General features: G+C 50.4%; 1 protein-coding gene across 1 annotated transcript in view; it reads left to right on the forward strand.

Annotated features, from left to right (window-relative positions):
- The window catches only part of LOC144728833 (tubulinyl-Tyr carboxypeptidase 1-like), a 29054-nt gene extending 5421 nt beyond the window's left edge, over positions 1-23633 (forward strand). The window contains exons 3-9 of the mRNA XM_078608517.1: positions 10778-10866; positions 11645-11701; positions 13004-13078; positions 17863-18148; positions 18913-19002; positions 19429-19565; positions 20678-23633. Coding sequence (XP_078464643.1) covers positions 10778-10866; positions 11645-11701; positions 13004-13078; positions 17863-18148; positions 18913-19002; positions 19429-19565; positions 20678-20747 — 804 coding nt within the window. The 3' untranslated portion in view covers positions 20748-23633. The remainder of the gene's footprint in view (positions 1-10777; positions 10867-11644; positions 11702-13003; positions 13079-17862; positions 18149-18912; positions 19003-19428; positions 19566-20677) is intronic.
- The last annotated feature ends 1195 nt before the right edge of the window (positions 23634-24828 follow it).

Below are 24828 nucleotides of genomic sequence, written 5' to 3' on the forward strand. Positions count from 1 at the left end.
ACAACAAAAGCTCAACATCTTCGTCAATAGCCCTGCAATGCAAAACTTCGGGCAACGGCCCTTCTCGTTTTATGTTCTAAGATTAACAATGAACCACATTGCCTGCAACGTCACCGATTATATGTATGTATACTCTCTGGTTCTTTCGGTGTTGTCACGTAGATAGAAAAAATAACAAAAGAAAACACGACGTTTTGGTGTGCAACACAAGCGTCCGTCTTCAACTTCAACTGAAGACCGACTTTACCGAAAGAACCAGAGAGTGTTGATTCCTGCAGTCACGAAAGCTTCAAATCAAGACCACAGTGCAGGTAGTCCCCGACTTACGATGGTCCGACTTACGATATTTCGATCTTACGATGGCGATATCGATACGACAAAATTGTTAAACATTTTACATTTCACGCGGCAGGCAAACGCAGCAGCGTACGAGGTGCGATGCTGTACGTTGGGACGCTGCCGGGATGTACTGTACGCATATAGTTTATACAGTACGGTACTGTAAATTGCTCTGTTTTGCTAAATTATCACCATTCTTTAGGACTCCTGGGTAGGCTAGGCCATTTTCGACTAACGATATTTTCGACTTACGATGGGGTCGTCGTAACGAATCTCCATCGTAAGTCGGGGACTACCTACATATGTGTTTACTTTCAAGGTAGCGTTATTGACGAATGTATCGTGTGTTTTTATTTATTTCGTTCGGACGGCAGGTAAGCGCAGTGGTAAACGCTCGTGCCTCACAGCAAAACGTCCCGGGGTTCATTTTCCGACTTCCGCGTGCAGTTTGTATGATGCCCCGTCCTCTGCGTGGCTTTCCTCTGAGTCCTCTGGGTCATAGCTAAAAACAAGATCGTTACAATGTTATTGGATATTGGCCAAACATTGCAACGCTGTGAAATTACCTGCAAGTTTCAAGTTGACTTTGTTTAACCAGGTGGTGAGAACGCGTAAGGAGACGAGGGTAAGGAGTCTGAGTTGCAAGCGTGACCTCGGTCACCACAATGACCAAAGCAAAACGCAACGACAACATAGTGTGGCATTCAAGGGAACATAAATCAATTGGGAGTACACACAACAGCAGCAGCAGCAGCAACATCGCCGCCTCCTGTGGGAAAAAAAACCTGGCAGGATCCTCCTGAAAAGGAGCCTTGAGGCTCGGTGAGGCCTTCCTGGCAAAGCGAGCGCAAATCACAACCATGAAGCAAGAGCTCATGATTGAGGGACCCTGCAAATGGCCATGTTTCCAATAACAATGCTAAACTAGAGCAGGGTGTTTGTACTTTGAGCCTTTCCTTCGAACACTACTTGCCAGTGCAATGCCTGAGAGATTGTGAAGCTGTGTGTCTGTGTGTGTGTGTCTGTGTGTGTATGTGTGTTTTCTATTGTACCTGGTGCGGTGTTTAAACATTGCCAGGAGAGAGCTTAAGGCGGGCCGGCGTGGTGCTGGAGACCCACCCCCTCGTGTGCTGTGCCGGCCTTCATAGGTGCTCGCTAACAGCACTTGCCCTAACAGTCTGTTAAGGCTACACGGGAGATCTTTGTCTTTTTATTTGTCTTTGTTTGCTATAGTGTGGGGAGCGGTAGTGTAGCAGGTTAGCGTGCTGTGCTACGAACCCGCCTCCCCTAGGTCGACTCAGCCTCAAATGAGTACCTGGTGCGGTGTGTAAACATCAGCACTGGGGAGACAAAGGCGGCCGGGCGTGGTGCTCGCCACACCCCCCCCCCTCTTGTGCTATGTTGGCCTTCCTAGGTGCTCGCTAACTGCACTTGCCCCAACAGCCCATGTAGGCTACACAAGGAGTCTTTGCCTTTGTTTGCCAACGTGTGGGGAACAGTGGTGTCGCGCTTACCCGTAGTGCACCGGGTGAACCTTGTTCAATCCCGCTCACTGCCAACACCGCTGACATGTATCTGAACAGTCCTGGGCCTCCCCCCGATCGACTCAGCCTTAAACCAGTACCAACGTCGATGTGTAGACATGAGCACTGGGGATACAAAGGCGGTCGGGTGTGGTGTTGGCAAACCCATCTCCTTCATGCGCTGTGCCAGCCTTCATAGGTGCTCACTAAGAGTCGTGTGTTTGTCTCTGTTTTATGTATTACGCCACCACTCGTAATAATCATTGTCAGCCATGAGCTATCTACTGCTGGATGAAAGCGTCGCTCAGCCGTCGCCATCTCCTCCCACACACCACGAGCCAATTTCATCGCCCCGTATTAAAATCAGCGCTGGCCTCTCCCCAACTTTTCCGACTCACAATGACCAGCATGCAGAGGTCGCAAACGGGTTTTGATTCCTTACCCATACCTGTACCCGGCTGCACTAGGGTCGCACCCTACCCGTACCCGTACCCGGCCTGGTACGGGTAGGGTACGGGTATCGGGTACCCGATTGCGACCTCTGGGATGAAGCCATGTTGCAGGCGCGGGTGGGTTGATTCTAGGAACTTGAATTGTGAGAAGAGACAAGACGTTGGGAAATGAGTGACAAACAGTTACTCACCAGTGACTCACGGCCTACCCGTACCCGTACCCGGCCGCACCAGGGTCGCAAACGGGTACCCGTACCCGTACCCAGCTGGGTACGGGTAGCCGGGTATCGGGTAGGGTACGGGTATCGGGTACCCGGTTGCGACCTCTGCCAGCATGGTGAAGTATGGTCCCACACAAGGCCCCATCACTGACGTGGTGTGGGCGATGCCTCCATGCAGCAGCGGATCGACAGACGGCGGTGCGGCTGAGTGGAGGAGGTTGACTGGAGGCTTTTTTGGATGATCCACTGCTGGATGAGGGCCTCCCCACGCTATGCGGGTCTTGTGGGCTATTTGGACATACTTCACCACACTGGTCAGTGTGCACCAGTGAAGGCTGAGACATAGACTCACAGTACAGCAGTGGACGTTTCTGCAGTGCCCCTCTGTTGCCCACCGCATGGCACGCACACTGCATCCATGCTGGTACCTCGCAGCGGCGTACGTTGGATGCCACGCTGGGGTTTTCTCGCTTTAATCTTCGCCCAAAATTTCACCTTGTGTGAGACAAAATAGAGCACGCACTCGGATCTCTCGGAGACCTATGGCGACCCTTGCTGTTAGAGATGCCCCCCCCCACCCCCGCAAGTTGATATCATACGTGCATTGAATCAAGAATCGAACCACCGATATTATCGATCCATACACGTAGGTAATCGGTTCGCGCGACCACTGCAGTCACTGGAGGTGATACGTCCGCCCACCATATTCGAAAGCTGGGTATAAAATAAAAACTATCATCGATTGTTGATATGTGGAATGATATCTGAGCCGGACCTGGGGCCTCCCTCCCCTTCGTCAACGTGGTGAAGTATGGTCAAGCCAGCCCCCACCCCCCGTGGCCAGCCCAGTGTGGGATTTAGTTTGTCGTCCTTCCTCCGCACCTCCGATTGGCACGGCTGGCTACGTACGGTGCGACAGAAGTTCAACGTACAGCACGTACGAACAGCACGTACATACAGCACGTACGTACAGCACGTACGTACAGCAGGTACGTACAGCACGTACGTACAGCACGTACGTACAGCACGTACGTACAGCACGTACGTACAGCACGTACGTACAGCACGTACGTACAGCACGTACGTAGAGCTACCTCTGAGATCCCTTCAAGCGACCTCTGGTCGGGCTGAGGCGTATTTCACGGTGTGACACACATCGGCGGCGGGCACACTTTATGCCCAGTGCAAATAAAATGTTCAACGTAATCCCTCTCGAGATGAGGTCAGCGCTCAGCCAGACAGCTTGTTTTGTTTTGGGCCCCTAGGGCCAAGACAAATCTGGATTTCCGCGCCTGGCTGAGCTGACCTGTGGAGAGTGACGGCGGTGGTGTTGTGAGGCTCAGGGTTCCCGAGTCCCTTCAAGGCATTCGGACAAACGGGCGAAATAATCACAGCGGTGCACGTACGTCTTTGTGTGTGTGTGTGGGGAGCGGTAGTGTAGAGGTTAGCACGCTGCGCTACGAATCCAGCGACCCCGGTTCGATTCCCGCTCACGACCAACATCGGTGATGATTATCTAAACTGGTCCTGGGCCTCCTCCTGGGTCGACTCAGCCTCAAATGTGTACCTGGTGCGGTGTGTAAACATCGCCACTAGGGAGACAAAGGCGGTCGGGTGAGGTGCTGGCCACCCACCCACCCCCTCGTGTACCGTTCCGGCCTTCATAGGTGCTCGCTAACAGCACTTGCCCCTACAGTCTGTTGAGGCTATACGGGGGATCTTTGCCTTTGTATGTGTGTACATTTAACTTATTTCGCGCCGTACGCAGCCAACCGTGCTCATCAGAGATGCGGGACCCCTTTCCAATGGAGAGCATGTTGGTACGCTTTTGCCAAAAATGTATAATGCATAGAGGGATGCTAGCCAACAAAATATGAATTGGACTCGTGATATTCATCATCATCACCAGCCTTGATCTATCCACTGCTGGATAAAGGCCTCCCCATGGCATTGCTGTGGTCTCGCAAGACAGTCGAGAAAGTGTCGTCTATTTTTCCTTCTTCCCCCGGCACCTTGCTAATTAAGTGGTCGAAGGTGATTACACTCAGGATGGTCTAGTAACAATGGATAGATAAGTAAGTAAGTAACGGTAACTGATCCGTATTTAAACAATTCGAGTCTTTATTAAACAACTTTGGGGGCAAGAGCAACACACGATCATTTCGGTAACCAAAGACGCTTCTCGATTGCCAACTGACATGGTCTCTCGACTGATAATTGTTTTTTTACCCTTTTATCTGGCAACAAAACTGACACCTTTTTTACAAGGAGTCATGTTTGCATAGACCACAATACCTGCAGTCGGAATGCAAACAAAAAACATAACTCTGATAATGTATGCACTGTCCTTGAAGTTGATTGGTCCACACCCGAGACAGCTTTCCCTAGAGCCTAGTCTCACATGGGTTGGACCAGATGACGCCAAAAGGCGCACAACTCAAAGACAATGCACCATCAGAGTATGAGAGCTCGGGGTAAGCATTTACACCATTGGAACCTCATTTGCCAGTAAAAAATATGATAATTGGTTTTTACCCTTCTATCTGGCAACAAAACTGACACCTTTTTTTACAAGGTCTCTCGACTGTCAACAACCCATCTAGCACCTGCACAGGAGGTACATTCCATCGCTGCGTTTCCGCGGTGAATGTCCCCTCAGTGCATGTTCTGTCGTTTGGTTGCTACTCTGTTGTTCGTCTTGACCATCAGCCATCATCTCATCTCATGACGTGTCCTGCCCAAGCGCACAGTCAATGCGATGTCTCCAAAATGCAGTGTCTGACCCACACTCTCCTCTACCTGTTTGTATGTTGAATTTCTTTCGCCAACCGCGCTAATCGTAGGTGCGGGGGAAGGACAACAAACTAAACCCAAAAATCAGTTCTAAAGAAATGAGTTTTCAATCTAGATTTAAACATGCAGAGCTCCAGTGGCTGCCAAAAAAGATTCTCAGTGTAGTCCCACGCGTAGGCTTTTCCATCCTTCTGCTTTCACGCTAAAAACAATTAAGCGGTGCCAAAAACAGTGGGACCTATGGTGATATAAACTGGAGCACGACAATAAGGAATGACTATAGTAGTAGGTTTTAACCCTTTTAAACTGGTACAAAACTGACACCTTTATTCAAGGAATCATGTTACCCTTTTAAACTGGTACAAAACTAACAACTTTATTCAAGGAATCATGTTTCCTTGAATAAAGGTGTCAGTTTTGTACCAGTTTAAAAGGGTAAAAACCTACTACTATATTTTGCCACTGGTAAAAGAGATCTCATAGTGAAGGAATGACTAGTCTGGGCACTAAGACGCAAGGACGACGTCACTACCCATCCTTGGGCGAGGATAGAGTGGGGGGGGGGGGTAGCGATTGTGGGGGGGATGCGGTGGGGAGGGTCAGAGTTGAGTTAGGGGCGGGCGCTGTGAATCGATGGGGGGGGGGGGGGCACGTGTGGATAATGCTTAGGAGCACGACAGACTCAGAATCCAAGGACACAATTATCCTGCAACAACCGTTTGCTAAATTCTGCAGCTGACCGCGCACTAATGCCATCCTCAAGCGCATCTTGCTGCCGCCGCTGCTGCCGCCGCCGCCACCGCCGGTTTAAAATAAAACCGGAAAATGTATTAATGGGAAGAAAAACAACCGGACATTGTGTGTTTTTTTTAATAAATATATATTCGCAGTCGCTCAGCAGAGGCCCCCGCAGTTGGTAATATAAATTGTCGGCGATCGCAAGTTGGTCTTTGGCCAAGTCCTGTCAGTGGATCGCACGATTGCCAAGTGTCGCGATGTGGCGTGTGTGTGGTGAAGCGTGGTCCGTGTGTGCTAGCCGAGAGCCAGGACGAGCTCCGTGGGGAGGGGGTGGCATGGGTACATGGCGGAGACACCGAGACACCGAGTCTCGGTGTTCTTTTTAAACGTGCGCTTTGTAAATATTTGCTTCATAATTTTTTAATAACGATAACGTCACAAATCGGGCACTTCTTCAGGGGCTGTTCTGCATTGATGACGATGACGATGAATATGACTTTTTTATAATTATAAATAATATTGGAGTTGACGATGACAAATATTTTTTTGCATGACTGTAAGTGATATAATCCTTTGCTGGTAAAGATTGTAATTATTCCATTTGATTCAGGAAGGCCTCAACTCGCCTGAAGACACTTTTCTCAGCAGTGTCCCACTACATTGAGATGATTGTCCAATTCCACGCATATGTGGAGGGGGTGGCCCTCAAGAGGTGTGCAGAGATAGGTTCGTAAACGAACTTGCTGAACTATCGTCTTTTTTGAAAATGTCGAAAATCTCACCATGATCCACCAATCCTTGCCTCCAGAGTGTTGGATTGCAGGTGCGTGCCTGGCTATTTTTTGAAGATATGAGAGGCCGCAAAAAAATAACATAAATTGTAGCTTTGGTGAATCAATTAACGTAAAATGTATGCAATTATACCGTACAAAGATGATACGACAAATATTGCAAGTCTACTCCCGTACTAAACCACATGTCTTGCATTGACAGGCTCCCATCAATAAGAGGGAGTGCTCTTACCAATAACATCTGGTACAACAACAGCATTTGTTTAGAAAAGCCCTGACCCTGCTGATCAGACCCAGAATCTAGAGTTCACTTGCTTTAGACCAATGCTGCTGCTGCTTAACATTAGCTAGGGCAGGGGTCGGCAACCTACGGCTCCGGAGCCGCATGCGGCTCTTTACGGGCTGCTTCTTGACGATATGTACGTATGTACAGTATGTACTCAGATGCATTGCGGCTCTTGAAATACTGAATTCTGTACCGAATTGGAAAGAAATGGCTCTTCTTGTTATTTTGGTTGCCGACCCCTGAGCTAGGGGAAGTGTTAATACCGCGCTACAATAAAATGATATTGTTACATGGAGATACTGAATGGAGGTGAATTGATTTCATTACGACTGACCCAGATTGCCAGATGCGTCCCATTCCTCAGCTGGTTAACCCTTTCCCGTTCCGAGACATCTGCAAGTTGCAGGGTGGGGTGTCCCGTTCACCGCTGACTCTTGGAACGCGCAAGCTGTTAGCGTTACATTTTATTTAGAGGCATAGCGCCGCCGTATTTAAAGACATTGTGCTCACCGCAGAGAACTGTAGCGACACGACTGCACTCTGTGATAGATGGCGCCAAACTGTGCCACACAACCCTCCCACATGGCCTTTGACTTCCGATTCCGGAAGAAAACCCAATTATGCAAACGCACGTCATCGGAATGGTAAAGGGTTTATAACGCAGCCCATCATCCACTGCTGGATGAAGATCTCCCTAAGCACGGGAAATGAGTTGCGGGCTGGTGTGATACAAGTTGCCCTTCAACACAACCAGAAGAGAAGATGAAACTAAACCAAGATAGTTAACATAAAGCATCAAGGGCAGCAGTGCGGCTTGATTATCAAATATCTGGTGCATAGCTCTTTTGCAGGAGGCTACCTGGTCACACATGATGGCTCGTCGAAGTGGCTTGTAACACGTGTGGGGATTTTTTTTCTGAGTAGCCAAATAAACGAAACGCATGTTTTGAAATGTGCAGAGCAAAACCGGAGAAGCCTGGAGAAAAAATCCACGCGACCACCACGGGGAGAAAACACAAACTCCAAATATACAACAGGCGTCGTCCGGGTCGGGATCGAACCCACGAGCTCCTGCGTAGCAGCCAAAAATAATCATTTAATATTCTAACAATTTTAACACATGTTGCTGAATATAATTCGCAGACAGTTACAAGTGTAGATAATAGTGTGTGTGTGTGTGCTCGAGGGGGCTAAACGGGCACGGCACGGGCTAGAGAAGAGATGGAGTGATGTGGTACAGGAGGACGTGGAGTTGAGTGGACTTGCCAATGACTGGTACCAGCGGTGTCAAGATCGGCCTCTGTGGAGGAGGCTCGTGAATGACGCTACTAGGCAGTTGGAGGCAGTCGCCCTCCAACAACAACGGAGGGCGGAGGAGCGATGCTCACAACAACGAGCGGAGCGCCGGGTGGATAAAGCACAGCAAGTTGGCACAGTAGGGGGCACAGGTGGTGCATCAGCCAGTCATCTCAGTCAGTCGACCCGTGGCACCTGCTGGGTCTGCCCCGTGACCTCCTGCCAGCGGGCGTTCGACACCTCACGTGGCCTCAAGGTGCACTTGGCCTGGCACAAGCATCGTGTTGACGTCACCGCCACTTAGTGGCGAATGGCGGTTGTAGTTGTTTAAAAAACAATTCTCGTTGCTGCTGCTGACGTCGCCGCCGCACTGGAGCGTGTGCGTCGTTAATCGCATCGCGGCCCACCGCCTCGCTGCCGCTAATTCAGTAAGCACCACGGACAGCGATCGGCACGCCTCGCGTTCCCAGCGGTCGTCCGCGCCCTTCAAGCGCCGAGTTCGTTAACCCGAGCTCCGTGCGCCGGCTGCAATAAATGCTGATGCTGATGTTATTTCTGGTCAAGGCGACCTTGATTGTGCATCCGTCCGCTCTTATGATAATGGACCTCTTTTTTGTTAACCGAATCCCCGCTCCCGAGATTCCTCGCTCGCATATATAAATGAGAGCACATCACCCCCCACCCAGTCCTCCAATCGCTCCACTGGCTCCCGATCCAATCACCCTTCAACTCCAACATCACCCATCGTGCCTTCACGACTGTCCACCTCTCCCCTCTCACTCCACGCAGCCTCATGTCTCTTCCCTCTCATATTCCTTTCCTCCCTTCAATCCACTCTTCTACATCTCCCCTTTCACATCATTACATTTCCCTCCACATACTCTCCTACTTCTCATCTCACTCTACTCCCTTCCACATGCTCTCTTTTACAGTCAACCTCCTCCACTCAATGTGATGTTGCTCCTCTGCTGCTGTTTCTACAACCTATAACTCCTTCTGGTCCTCTGCACTGTTGACTTCATTGCTGTTCCAGTCCAGGCTTAGTGCCTCCCTGTTCTCCTCTGCCTATGACTGATCAGTTTCCATCTGTCCAAACCCTCCTTTCCATGACCTCCACTTCACCTTCAATTAAAAAGATGTTTTTTTTTACGTAAAATATTTCACCCTGAATACATCCTTGAGATGGAGCATCTTATTTGCAAGGATGTCTATTGTGTGACACATACAAAGCGAACACACAATTACATTAAGGATGCCCTCCTCGTCCCCCCACATTCTCATACTTTGCACGCTTTCCTGCACGCACAGCAGCTTCAAATGCGATCACGTTAAGCCGCTTTATAAATTCAAATTGTGCGTACAGTTTCACACAGGGTGATACAATTACAGATGACCCACCGAAATAATTTGGAAAAATACAGAGAGGGCAACAACAGTGCATGCATTCCAGTATGTGGAACTTCTTTCGCACCGTGCGTAGCCAACCGTAGCTAATCAGAGGTGTGCGTGTGTTCGAGCCTTCTTCATCAATCTCGGGCGCACGCGTGCTCTGTCTTCGCACACTCTCCCTCTGCAAGACGGGCAAGCCGTCGCTCTCGCAGAATTTGGTGGCCGGTTTCGGATGAAAGCGAGAGGGGGCCCAGCGGCAGGGCGCTCGTTGCAGAGGTTCATGGTTCGGTCCAGCGGTCACGTTGGTCAATACTGCGGCGTATAATAACCGTCTGCTTCACGAGGGATGTTGAAGATCCCCTGACGTTAGTCGCAAGAGTATGCCATTGTGTGCCAGCGTCAGGGTCCATTCAATTAGGATTATACACACAGCAGCAATCATCGCCCCCCCCCCCCCCGACTGGCATACCAATGCCCCAGGTCACTCTTGAAACTTCGACTTATCCTGATCTCTTGACTTCCTACATGGTTAGATAAAAAAAAATTAACTGAAAACTTGAAACGGAAAACGAAGTTCACGTTTAGCGAAGGAGACTCCCCCCTCACTTGATGCAGCAAATCTGGCTGTGACGGTCCCACCTAATGACGGAGACTTGTGTTGCCTCCGAAACGTCGTGATTTTATTGTTTTATTTTTATTAATTTTAATTTAATTTTTTACCTACGTGACTTTACCGAAAGAACTAAGAGTACGAAGGAGACTCGCCCGAGGGAACGCCCAACGCGTAGACGGAGCGGTGAGACGTGCTCACGTGGATCGTGCGGTCACGGCGCCGTGGGGGATGGCGACGGCTTGGGGGGGGAGGTCTTCATCCAGCAGTGGATGAGAACATGGCCTTTGCGGTCTCTTCCACGGTATTAATTTGTGCGTTCGCCCTCTTGCCACGCAGGTGCCCGTGCCTTCCCTGCCAACGCTGCTGCCCGCCGTGGCGATGCTGGACCGCCTTAAAGCCATACAGAAGTACATGATGGACCTCCAGTATCCTATATCGACTTGCATCTCCAGCTAACTGCCCGCTCTATCCTTCAATCCAACACTCCCCGTAAATGATGAGACTAGAGGGAATGCCTTCCTGCTGTCCGTGAGCGCGCCCCGGCGCATTGTTATTGCTTTCGTTTGTCCGAGCGTTGATTATCTCGGTGGCTGATCGTCCATCCTTAAAAAAGAAATCAAGCTAATTTTTTACACTCTTTCGTCCGAGGCTCAGTGACTCGGTCCCCACGTGACGGAAACCACGTCGGCAAGTAACGCGATTTACTCCCAAGAAGCGAGAAAAGCAAACGACGCCCTCGAGATGGAGCGCTGAAATCCGTGGGACTGTCGGGGATGGTGATAGTAGTTCAGGGCGGCATTCGTTTAGCAGTGGATTGACCATGTCCGATGATGATGCAGCTTCCTTGAAGGCGATTAAGATGACTTTAGAGTTGCTCTTTCTGTGCAAAGAAATACACATATGGGGGAAGTAACGCTTTGCTATGAGAGAACCCGTCTCAATAGCGATTGCATTGTCATTGACTGTTAAATGGGACACGATGTCTTAATATTCAACAACAACTGAAAACCATTGTCCGTTAATTGAATTGTCCATTGTCCTGCCAGACGTGAGCGGAAAGCCGGCATGTGCGGCGGTTATTTCATTTTCTTTCTGATGTCGTTTCCCTGCGAGGTAAAATCTTGTCTAGGATGTGAGAACAAAGAAGCTCGAGACGCCGTTTCAGTTTGCCAAGGAAACCCGCTTAACGTCCGCCGCTCTCAGATACAACCACACGGGAACGCAGTTCTTTGAAATCAGGAAAAATCGACCCATCGCCGGGTAAGTAATCTGTTCCTCCTCCTCGCCCGCTCGCTCGCCGCCAGACCTGGCTAACGATCATCGTCAATGCACTCAGCTCCAGAGGCGTCTCCCCGGCAAGGGTGGTGGACTGCCCCTGTTACTCCCCCCTCTCCATCTCCCCCCTCCCCACCCTACCGCACGATTGTTGTATGCCATGGGCCATTTTTGAGATAAAAAAAAATTAAATCCAGTCATTCACAATCCTTCAGTGGATAAAGTCCTCCACATATCATGTTGGTCATGAGGATTTTTTGTTGTACCTGTGCTTCACAGTGGGAGGGCAGGGAACAGTACGGACAGAAGGACCAATTCTGATTATCACTTCCCACTGATGTTCTCCATAGCCAGGGTCAAACTTGGGTGGTCCAAGTTCGTAGCGCGGCGCGGCAACCGATGCGCCAACCCGTCCCGCCCCAAATGTTTTGCGGAGAAAGCTTAAATGATACTTTCTTCGTCGTTGTTTCTCGAAACGAGTGAACTCTATATTACGGCGGAAACAATTTTACGAGATGTGCATCTGGGTTTGCCACCGCTCTAAAGTTCGAGAGCGGTGCTCAGCCGACCAAAGCCAACGCGGCGGCAGCTGTTTTCATTCGCTCGCTGGAATGTTTAAGAAAAGGCGAACTGCATTCTTTACATCAAAAGCAGCCCCAAGTTCTGACCCAACTGGCAAAGCACCCTGTGTAGGCCGAGTGTGAAAATGCTTCACCACTGCCGTCATTGACAAACAAGAAACACCGCCGCCCGCAACCCGCTCTGGATGGGCGCCTGCCGCGAATGGTGGCTCATCCACTCGGCTTGCCTTGATTAACGGGCTCATCGATTGACATGGATTTTTACGTTCGCGTGACGAATTGTGCATCGGACAAATGTATTTATGAGAATTGTTTGCTTATTTACCATCCGGGGACGAGTGGCAGTGTGGTGGGTCAGGACAGTTCGTTATGAACTCGGCGACCTGAACTTGATTCGCAGCCACGGCTAACGTTGGTGGAACGTCGTGCCTAAGAACGTGCGGTACAAGCCGGAATATACAGCAGTGATATCTGAACCGGTCCTAGCTTCCTCACCCTCTCACCTCTCTGCCCCCCAAACCCCACCGTTCTCTTCACCAAACCACACTAAGTATTTGATTAAGTATGGTCAACAAACACGCAAGACTGACATAGCATGGGGAGTTTTTAATTCAGCAGTGGATTGACAAAGGGGCTGTGAATTAATCCAGCCAGGTGCATGTGTGCCCCCCCCCACCTGCTGCCCCCCTCCCCCCGCTGCGTGCAGGCTAATGGACCTGGCACGGGACATGGTGCGGGAGGCGCTGCCCATTAAGTGCTTGGAGGCTGTCATCCTCGCAATGTATCCTGCCTTGGTCGCTCACTCGGGCTACGCGTGCATGCACCGGGGAGCGAGCGCGCGTGTAACCTGTGTGCCAGCATAGGCACGAACGCGTGTACCGACATATACGAGCGGAGTGGTTGCGGCGATTAGCACGCGGTGCTGTGAATCCAGAATCAGAATCTTTATTTGGACTGGAGGAACCTGACAAGCTATGAAGCTCTTTTTCACAGATGTCCAGTAGGAGATGGGTGAGAAACCACCGACAACGACAAAACAATACAAAAACTGATTGGAGTGCAAATCCGTCGACTTGTGTTTGATGTCCAGCTATGGTTAACCATCAGTGGCGAACCATTCCTGGACTCTTCCCCGTCACCATCTGGCACCGACACTTTACCCCACCGCACGCGACCTTGCCCATCACGGATTTTTTTTTTTATTTTGGTTTCTAGAAATGCTGCAAACCCTGAGGATTACAACCCGAATACACACCTCGACCAATGTGTCGGCTCAAAGGGGAATTCAGATCCACGCGAATCCAACGCAGCACCGAGTCGCATTCCATCTGACGCCACCACCATGGTTGAAATTCTGTGCAGGTTTGGGCTTGAGTGTCGCCTTAGACCCCTTGCTGCATGAGTAGCCGAGCCGTCGGCCCCCTGCTCCCAGCATTCCCCCCACCCCCTGCCAGGATTAACCGCAATCCGAGATGCGTGCATCATGGCAGGTGCTGCCAAAATGCGGCGCCCCCCCCCTCCATCCCCATCGCAGGCCCCTTAGCGTCTAAAACTATGGACAACAGGAGGTAGCCGCGTGGCTCGGGGGTCGGGACGCTTAGCTGGCTACATGGAAAGCCGAGGTTTGCATCTGGAATTCAGCTCCCATGCGAATCGGGGTTGTCGTGCGTAGCGAGTTGGTGGTCTCGGTCCATTCACCGGCGCCTACTTGGTCCACTCCGTGTCGCAGACGACGACGAGCAGCCCCAATGCCTCTGATCGTCGCGATCTTGTGCCACATCCTCCAGTCACTGATGTGCATAAATATGTATTTAATTAAATTTAGCTTTTTCACTTAATTTGGAAAATTTCCAGTAAGTATTGTAAATAATTTCGGTTCGACCGCCATACCACGAGCGTTTTCTCTGCAGCAGAGCAGGCTGGTTTGGTGCAGCATCCCTGGTGTAGATGAGACGTCACTGATTGGGAACTCCGAAGTGGCTCTGTGATGTCATCGCGCGCGGGTTGCGCGCTCTCTAAAAAAGGGCCCAAACATCTCAATGCAGGACATTTCAGGTTTTCTTGAAATAAACACATGGGGCATTGTTATTATCATCGCTATCGTCGTGAACCATTGTCGTCATCCCTTGCTGTCCCAGACACGCTGGGGGGAAGCGTCAATGCGAGTGATGAAAAGCCTCTGGCCGAGATTGAGCGTCGCACTCTGCGCGTCGGGCATCGCTCGAATCCCATGGCCCACGGCCAGCGCCAGCATCATCCAGTGCCCCCCCCGTCGTCGGTCTACCGCTCACGTTAATTGTGCATCGTTCTTTTTCTTTTCTCCCTCGCTCCCCGTCGCGTGGACAGAATCTCGGGTCACGTTCCTTGCCAATGTCGAGTGTTTTGCAGAAAAGATGTAATTGGTGAGAGTGCAAGCGTTTCGCAGACGTCATTACGATTTATTTTTCCTTCCCACAAGTCCTACGCATGCCATCTCTGTTCCGGTTTTGCCCATCCTGGGTCTCTTCAGCAGCGTCCGGCTCACTCAACAATTACTGCCGCTCTAGCAGATGTTCTCCCGGTGTTACGGATGACAGCACTCCCGCTAAATGATAAAGCCCTGGTGAAGTTAAAAAATAATATGTTGTAAAAAACAATTGTATTAATATTACCATGTTTATCTTTCTTCGGGATGCTGCCGTGGTTGTAATGGTTATCACACGGGACTTGCAATCCGGAGATCTCCGGTTCCACTCAATCTCCCGGCGTGGCAGTTGAAACAATGGGGGAATTTTTCTTAAATACCCCCCCGCCCACCCCGCCGCTGTCCACCAAGCAGTGAAAATGGGCTCGCCACAGTTAGTCAATCAGCAGGGGCACGTGTGACACGGTGGAGTGTGGGTACTCCCCACCTCTTCCAAAGTATCCGTGCAGCGTGGAGGAGTAGACCAAATACCCTGTTGAGGGGGCTCCCTCTCGTGAAGCACTTTGCGCCAGCAGTGGCGTGAGCAAGCAGTTGCAGGTCTGCACCTTTACCCTGCATTACGATTTAAAATGCATACGTAACGGGGTTTTATTTTTTTAAACAGTTTTTTTTGTTGTTGTGTCACTCCGTACAAAATAGGGAGGCTCTTCCCTCTTATCGGATGGGGCATCCTTCCGCTAAGGATTTCCGTATCGCGGAGGGCCTCTCCCCGCCGCGGCTGACCCCTGCTGCCGGCTTCAAGGTCGACGCGTCTCCGAGCGCGGCCCGTTGACGAGCCGACGTTTAGTCAATTCCCATTGGTGACGAGTAGCGCCCCCGGGCTCCTCACGCCCCCCCCCCATCCTCTCCCTTTATCTCCCCTCCACTCCCCGGGAGCCGCATTGTTAACGGGTGGACACGCGAGCCCAAGACAGCGGCGGGTTCGCTCGCCGCGATCCCTCCGGCTTGAGGGGCGGCCGCTGCGCCGGTTGGCGAGCGGTCGCTAAGCAGCGGCGTGCTCGCCCCCACTGCACTGTTCACGGCGATTAGATCCCAGCGCCAGGTGGATTACCGCATTGCGGGAGCGCCGCATTGCAGCAGTGGTGACGGCTTGTGGGGGAGGAAAGCCTTTCATCCAGCAGTCGATTGGCCATAGCTGATTATTTAAATCCAGGCGTGGGGGCAATGCGATGGCTTTATTCATTAATAGCAACTTGTGCTCGTGCATCATCTTTTGTATTGTTTGTTGTGGATATCGCTTGCCGACTCGCCGCGACTGGACGTGTGCGATAAAGAGCTTCATAGCTCATCGGAATCCTTCCAGGATAAATAATGATTCAGATTCTTTGGCCGATCGTTACTGACCCAGACGGCAGAGCCACCTGTCACAATGGGGAGGGCCCTGCGAAAGCCACATTGTCGGATTTTATGACGGCTCTTCCACCGGTCGGTCTTACGACACCCCTCGGAGAATGCTTCCTTTTACTGAAGAGCTGCAATTATCCACGTCTCTCTGTCAATCAAGTTGGTTTTGATCAACAAATATAAAAAAAAACACGTTCGTCAATAACACTGGCCCTTTTTCACGGCACAACGGTCACAATTGAATTACATGAAAAGAAAAGAAACGTTTATTTGTGTTGTGCTGCCGTTGCTGACAGCAGTTTCCCATTTGCGGACACTGAGAATCAAAAAACACCTCGACAGTTAAATATAAATGTACAATTTAATTTACTCAACTAGTCAAATGACCGAATGTTACTGCTAATCTGCATAGCGGTGTGTTCCACACTGGTGGAGCATCATCACTACCATCATCTCCTCTAATAACCCTTTCACAGCCGTAGTTATTTATATAACAATATGTGCGGCTATCATTACACTTAATGTTACATTGCCATACGATATTTATTGTGCCTTGTTGCACTCTCGTAAGCCATCACACTTCATGCCAAAACGAATAAGGAATTTACAGAGTGCTATTAGGGTTAGGATTTTCCTGTGATCAAATCGAGCTGAATGGGCCATATCTCATCAGATTTAATACGCGAAGCAGTGCTGAGCCGCGATATTTCTCCGTTCTATAATAAGTTGTAAATTCTGCTTCGCTTCGCTTGCATAACGAGGCCTCTGGACAACGGCTAACGGATTCACAAACCGCTGTAAGGTGTCCCCTTCCAAGACGTCTGGCCATCATGGAAGAGTAGGCCAAAAGTGCTCTCAAGAGGTGTTCTCTGGATATCCTGCCAGTGGATGGCCTTCCGACAGAAGTGGTGTGAGCGAGCAATTTCAGGGCTTCTCCTTTATAAACATACGTTTAAATTATTTGGCTGCTATAACTTCCACGTGTTGATAAGCCACTTCTTTGAGCTATCATTTGTGGCCAGGTTGCTTCTGAAAATAATTATTTGGCTGCTATAACTTCCACGTGTTGATAAGCCACTTCTTTGAGCTATCATTTGTGGCCAGGTTGCTTCTGAAAAATAATTATTTGGCTGCTATAACGTCCACGTGTTGATAAGCAACTTCGTTGAGCTATCATTTGTGGCCAGGTTGCTTCTGAAACAGAAGCAAATAACTCGATGGGCTTTACCTGGGTTTGGTTTTATTTGTATATCTTTTTAGTGATTTGCTTATTTTTCCAAACGTTTGCACTCCTGTTGTAGATTTGTATTGTTTGTTGTTGTAACGTTCTGACCTGCCCCTACTGGACATCTGTGACAAAGAGCTTTATAGCTCATCGGATTCCTCCAGTGTGAACAAATATTCTGATTCTAATTAACGTTCACCTATCCGCAGCCCCCACGCCCCTTTGCCTTGACAGCGCTCGTGTCTGCAGGGTCTGCTTATTCAGATTAGAAAAATAGAAATATGCGCGCGTGTGTTTTTGTTCGGGTCGGAAGAAGTTTACGTTAATTTTGGATCGGGTGACGCCTGTCTGCCCGCCCGCTCACCCGTTCGCTCGCCCGCCTGCCCACCCGCTCGCTCGCCCACCCGCCCGCCCGCTCTCATGACGACGTTGCCGCGCATTTGCCGTCTCGGCATCACCGAGAAAAGCTCCCTTGACGGACGCCGCCGCCGCCGCCGCCACCACCACCACGTCCTCCCCCTCCGCCGTTCAGCTACCTGACCAACGGGCTGCCCGGCGTGGAGCGCTTCCCGCTTAGCTTCCGCACGCGTTTCGGCGGCTCGGCGTTCCGCCACGTGGTGCTCGGCGTGTGCGTGGGCGGCCGCTACGGTGCGCTGGGCCTGAGCCGCCGGCCCGAGCTAATGTTCAAGGCGGCGACGCACGCGGGCCTCGCGCCGCTCGTCGCCGACTTCCGGCAGGCGTACTCCGGCTACCGGCACGCCGTCACGCGGCTCAAAGTGGGGCTCTACGTGCCGCACGACCCGCGCAGCTTCCAGCAGGTGGGGGCCCGCTGCCAGAGGCCGACTGGGCGATCGGGAAGACGCGTTGACGTGAACGTTCAGCGAATGTTTGTTCCTCAACATGATAAAGGTTTTTGTTTTTTGGGTTAGAGCGCGTAAATGTAAACGTGGCGTTCACCAGCCACCACCTGACGCAGCCAATTTGTTACGTTTTGTCGCGTAAACAAAACGTGTCAATTAGTTACCACTTGAGCACCGCGGTGATTTGGAGAGGAAACCCACAACATTTACAATTTGTTTACGTGACAAACCTCCCTAATTGGGTGTGTCGGGTGGTGGTGGGGTAAAGACACATTTATATTTCCGCGATCTAATCCCCAAAAACGTTTTTTTTATATATATAATAATATTTGTCGCGAAAGCCCTCCTACATGTTGATCCTCCCCGCCCCGATAATTCGATCATCCTACAGATACGTATTCTAAACGTGTGGTAGGTTTTCACAGCCTGTATGCTGATTTGCAATCTAGTTTTGAGTTAGGCCGCAGTCCCGCGACAATCTGGCCAAAGTTGTGTCGCGAGACCCTCCACCGCCCAACGCAGGAGTGCGACCCCGCGTTAGAGAACGCAATTGGAAGTGGACATCACGCGACTACTTCTGAGATACCTTAAGGTATTTTTATTTTAGCATCGTTATAAAAGGGTGGAGGAGTTGGGGGGCTGGGGGGAGGGCTAGGCGGGGGGGCGGAGGGGGTTGCGTCTACGCACGGACGCTGCTAAAGCGATGTCGTGGTCGTGCGCAGGTGGAGTGGAGGCACCTGGTCGTGGACGTCAGTCGCCTGAGCAGCGAGGAGCTCCGCAGGGACCTGGACAAGCACGCGCGCGACATGAAGGTGCCGCGTGACGCTCCGGGCCTCGCTATAAATAATTACGAAAAAGAATAAAGCAATTTGTAACGCGCACAAATTTAGTGAAACGGACAACACGCCGTTGTTTGATCGTGAAGTTGGGAGGTAAGAATGATAGCCAACATGGTGATGTTGGCTATCAACAACAGGGCAACTCCTATGACTAATTGGGCATGGGACGCAAGCGTAGGATTGATCACCCTGTCGCTGGCCGCCTTTGGGGAGGGTGTATAGTGTGAAAGGCCGAAACACCCTAGGAACCAAAGGTTCACTACTGACGATGCGCTCCCCAAATTTCACCAGGCTCACTGTTCATGAACTCTTGGAAGTGCTTGCACAAAGGATAGTAACATCTCATCCTGTGTTCTTGGAATCACTCGTTCATTCGTTTGTCTTCATTGGGCCGTTCAGGTGCTGAAGGGCGTAACGCTGCCCGTGTCGCCCGGCAAGGAGCGGAGGAAGAGCGTCGCGTCCACCTCGTCCACCTCGTCCCCGCACAGGGCACCCTGTGGCAGCCCGCAGCGCCGGGCGAGCAGGGTGGAGAAACTGTGAGCATCCCCGCCCCCCCCCTCGTCGCCTGCCCGCCCGCTCATCACCACACTCGCCTGCTCGCTCACTCATACACTCACTCACTCACTTTCTCGCTCACTCATCCACCTAATCACTCTCCCACTCATCCACTCAATCACTCTCCCACTCACCCACCCGATCGCTCGCTCACCAGCTCAGCCGTTTATCCGCTCACCGGCTCACTCTTGTCATTTGTTTATCTGTCCATCTGCTCACCCACTATTCCGATCATCCACTCACTCGCTCATCCACATGCTTACCCATGCACTCGTTTACCTACTTATCTGCTCACTTACTCACTCCCCTACTTGCTCCTTCACTCGCTCACCCATTCAGTTTCTCACTCGGTCACCAATTAGCTCACTCACCTGCTCAACGCACTCACCTGTCTGCCTACCCCCCCCTGTCCTCACTTACCTGCTAACGCACTAACTCGCTCACTTTCTACCTCACTCATCCACATAGTTTCTCATCTAATCTCGTGCCCACTCGCTTGTTTCCTGACTTGCTGCTTACTCCCTAACATTCCCATCTCATCTCTCACTTTCCGCATATACTGTTGGGGCAAGCACTTATGAAGGCCGGTACGGCACATGAGGGGGTATGTTGGCCAGCACTACGCCCGACTGTCATGGTCTCCCCAGTGGCAATGTTTTTACACACCGCACCAGGTTCTCATTTGAGGCTGAGTCTACCTAGGGAAGGCCCAAGGACCAGTTCAGATAATCATCACTGGTGTTGGCCGTCAGCTGGAATCAGGTCGCCGGGTACATAGCACAGCGCCCTAACCGATGCACTAACCCCCATCCGCCCACTGTCTCACTCACAGATCCACCCACTTACTCTATCCACTCCTGCTCACTCAGTGGGGCACTTAACAACGCAAAACGAGTGACTTGACGGACCTGGGACCCAGAGCCGGTGTCACTCGCCACCAAATTTGTCGACGGCCATGAATCGAACCGAGATGGCCAGCTTCATAGCGCAACCAGCGCTAACTGCTGCGCTGCCATTCCAATTATCGCCAACGTTTAATGGACTCATTGGCAACATTTAAAATCCGTTTTCTCCTTTGCTTTATCTCCCCCAGGCCCCTGGCAGCTGAGAAGAAGCCCGAGCCGAACTTCCTGATGGAGGAAGGCTACAAGATTCGCGTGTGAATCGCGTGCGGGCGAGGACGGCTTGCAGGATTGCAGGATTGCACTTTACGATATATTTCTTCCCAAAAAGTGCTTTCTCGAGACCATAGGAGTATTTGCGAGCCGCGTGTGCGATTACGCTTACTACCTTATTTTATCCGGGCCAACATCTCGCTTTCACGGGCCAAGTGTTTTTTAAAGGCAGTGGATGTTGGTGTTCGACGCGTTTTTTTTGTTTTTAAACAAGGTGCTTATTTTATCCGACAGATGCTTCACGTCGTTCGGGCGCAACGATCAACATTTTAGGCAAGGAAAAACGTTTTAAACTCCTCAAATGCGTGCCTGAGCGCCAACACTCTGACAAACGCGGTAGCGGTGTTGGAACGGACAAGGGTGGCTTTGCTCGGTCCTAAAATGTCAAACTTTTATCAGCGATCAATCAACGTGGCGTTCCGGGGTTTTTTCTTTTTAGAATTTTTTTACTTTCGTAACAGAAAAAAATCAGTGTCGCGCAAAGGCACTGACTGACGGATGGAAATTGTGTTTAGAGTGGCACCGCCAGTGAGGGCACAGGGTAACAAAATTTTAATTAACGCCAGATGAATTCGAGCACCGTCGGGTGGCCCGTGGTAGTGCCAGGCTCAGTGCTGCTGGGCCACGGTCGACGTCAGTCGCTCATCCCGACAGGTGAGGTGGTAGCTATGAGCAGCAAGTGGCTCGCAGTTTGGAAGGTTGCGAGTTCGATTCCCAGTCGGGGGGTTGACTCAAGCACCCCTTTTTTTAAAAAAATCATGGTTGGTAGAACGAGTGCCGCTACGTGGCAATCGAGGGCAGTTATCCTAAGGATGGACTCGACCCCTGCCGTAGCAATGTGGAATTTACTGCACCGACTCGCGGCCATGAACAGAAGAGGAGCATCGTCCCATGCCCGTACGAGCGTGGGAAACCATCGCAACTTTTGAATACAAATTTTTGCGACGTGGGATTACCTTTTTGAAAGTGGTAATTAAATTATCGTGGAATGCACAACCACTGGAAACGTCTTAAATCACGAGCAGAGATGCCAGAGAAACGTTGCCTCCAACAATCGGCGCGCGGCGCCACGGAGCGGACATGCGGCCGGGGGATTTCGGTCGCAGAAGAGCCGATGGTGATTTTGACGCATTGTTCTAAAAACGTCAGGCTAGGGCAGAAGACGTCGCTAGAAGGGGGAGTCGGTCTGGCCGCCGGTTCAGATTAAGGGGATGGAGCGCCCGCCAAATGAGGAAACATTCGCTGCAGAGATGGGAGCGATTAAAAAGGTCGTGTGCAGGTGCAAGGTGGATTGTTACTGTCTCAGTCCCATGATGTAACAATCATCTTGGAGAGGCCTTCATCCAGCTGCAGATTGATCGTGGGGAATGATGACAAGGATGATGGAGCACTACGTTTTCAAGGGACAAATCATATTAGTGTAATCCTTGCGATGGATTTGTACCATGCCTCCCTCCTGCACACCACTTTCCACCGCTTCCCGCTGAGAGGGCCACATCTTTGAGATCGAATGGGACACCGAGGGCTCAATGGTATCCGAGGGAGGCCCGCGACCCGAAGCTCTTATCGTCTTTGGGAGCTTCTCCTTTGTATGTTCAGTTCTCTCCCCTCACTGTTTTACCAAACCATTGTATGCCCACTGGCAAACGCCTCATTATTCACCTTGGTTCCTTCAGTTGCGGTTGTTAAACGAGTGGTAAAGCTAAATCAAAATTAAAACAAACGACTCAATTTTTATTTCGGTTCACAACTGGTCATGATACTCACATTGCTGCTTTGGCTTTTGATGACCCCCCACCCCCATTCCCAGTAGGATGTATCATGGTGCTAGGGTTACTACATTTCAGCCATTATAAAGCGATCTTTTTAGATTTTTGGGGCGGGCCCCTCCAAGAACTGAGGCCCGGGCCTGCAGGCCCTGGAGCCTTTCGCGTCCCCCGCGTGAATTTGCGCTCTGCCTGAGCGGAGATTTTTTTTTTGTTGAACCCTGGATGACGATCTTGCCGAGCGGTGCGCCGAACCACCTTTGGGAATTTTGCCGAACGGTGCGCCGGGAGCAGTCGACTCGAGGCGACGCGAGACTGGACAAGTGTCTGTTGACACATTGACCCCAGACGGCCGCACCTGGGCTCGGACGCAGCAACTTAACGAGAAATTCAAAGCTTCACCCGCTTAGGTCCCGTCACTCGGCGTTGCTTGAACGGTGGGCGGGCGCGCGCTTCGGTGTGGACGGCACGTCCAAGGAGTCCAATGACGCCATTGGCCGGAGCAGACTGCCACGAGCAACTTGCAGAGATGGGCAGCATTGAAATTACATGTAATCTAGATAAACAATGTCATTACATTTGTAATCTATAATTGCATTTAAAGCATGCTCCTCGAAGCAATCGGTAATTTGTATCAAAATGTACATGCAATTGAAATAAATGTAATTACATTTGTAACTGGTATCTAAATTACACACCTCAAGAGTAATCGGTAATTTGTATTTTGCCCATCTCTGCACTGGCGAATCGAACAAATATGAGCACTCGTCATAACTCCTGAGAGAGCTGTGTTCAGCTAGAACTGAGCTGCCCCTTAGCTGTGTGTCTTTCATTCTCTTAACAAAATAAAACTCGTAAAATAAAAAAATTATTTAACAATTCACTTTAAGTACTGCGGTGTCAAGACCAAAGGAACATTTCAAAACCCACGATGCACGGCTCCTCGTTGCCGTCTGGAATTTTTTATCGACCGTTCCTTTGACGAATAAATTTGTGAAATGTTTTTTCGTGAGGGAAAAAGTTTACACTTTGTTTTTTTATAATGTTTCTTGATTATTCTCTTGGTTGTTTCCTTTTCCAATAAAAATGAAAGCGACGGTAAACGAGATTTCAAGAGTGCTGGCTGCTTTACCTCAAAACGTATTTTCAGGTTGTGCCATCGGTGACGTGCCCAAGGTAAAGGAATTTACATTCGGAGCTCAGGATGGTCGAGGGTGGTGTCACCACCCTGTGTTGGAACTGCTTTTGAGGTCACTTCAGTAAACATCTTGACCCATAATAAGAGGGCACACCTTTTATATGACCTGTACAGTGTTATTCGATCTTGATTTGAAGTTTTCGTGACTGCAGGAATCCATACTCTCTGGTTCTTTCGGTAAAGTCACGTTTGTAGAAAATAAATAATAAATCTGTGATTTTTTTTTTTTCACGTAGGTAGAAAATAAATATTAAATCAGTGATATATTATACATTTTTCTACCTACGTGACTTTACCAAAAGAACCAAAGAGTAAAGTATTATTCGTTTGTCAAACTAAAAATGTGTTAATTTTCTAGAGTTTGAAGGAGCCAAATCAAGTGAACACAATTTACGATCATTTTTTCGTACAGTCATTGGTGACCAGGATGAGGCCATCGCCTCGCTGCACTTGAGCACGGTGTTTAATGACGGGCAGTCGGAAATCACGATTCCAACCCCGGATCTCGGCAGATGCCAGCGTTGGCAGTGACGCACAAGCACAAATAGCAAACAAAACAACACTTTGGGCGCCACGATGCTGAGATATTTACTACCTCGCCTGGTCCTGGGTTCAATCCAGACCCTGACGCCGATATACTGGGAGTTTGTGTGTTCTCCCCATGTGGTCGTGTGGATTTTTCTCCGGGTCCTCCGGCTTTTCCCTCCACATTTAGAAACAACGTGCGTTTAGTGTATTTGGCTGCTAACATTTCCCACCCGATAACCCACTTTCGTTATGCTGTTATTTACGGCCAGGTCGCTTGCGAAAAAGAGCTATTTAGTTCGGTGAGCGTTACCTGGTCAACAACACTTCCCAAGAGAGCAACACATATATAACAGGTGACGTTTCGGGCAATCGCCCTTCTTTATGGCAGAGGGATCGCGGCGCTCAGCCACCTCTAAAGCCGTGTCGTAGAGAAGACATCAGCTCAGGGGGTTGCGGAAATCGGTCCGATGTGGTCCCAATATTTCATTTGTCTCGTACGGTCGCACCGAGGCTATGGATCGCGGCTCCGCTTACCTAATCACATCATTGCGCTCACGGCCTCGAACATTTTTCGATT

Source organism: Lampetra planeri, chromosome 30 (genome assembly GCF_965212315.1).
Source record: "Lampetra planeri chromosome 30, kcLamPlan1.2.h2, whole genome shotgun sequence".
Taxonomy (NCBI): Eukaryota; Metazoa; Chordata; class Hyperoartia; order Petromyzontiformes; family Petromyzontidae; genus Lampetra; species Lampetra planeri.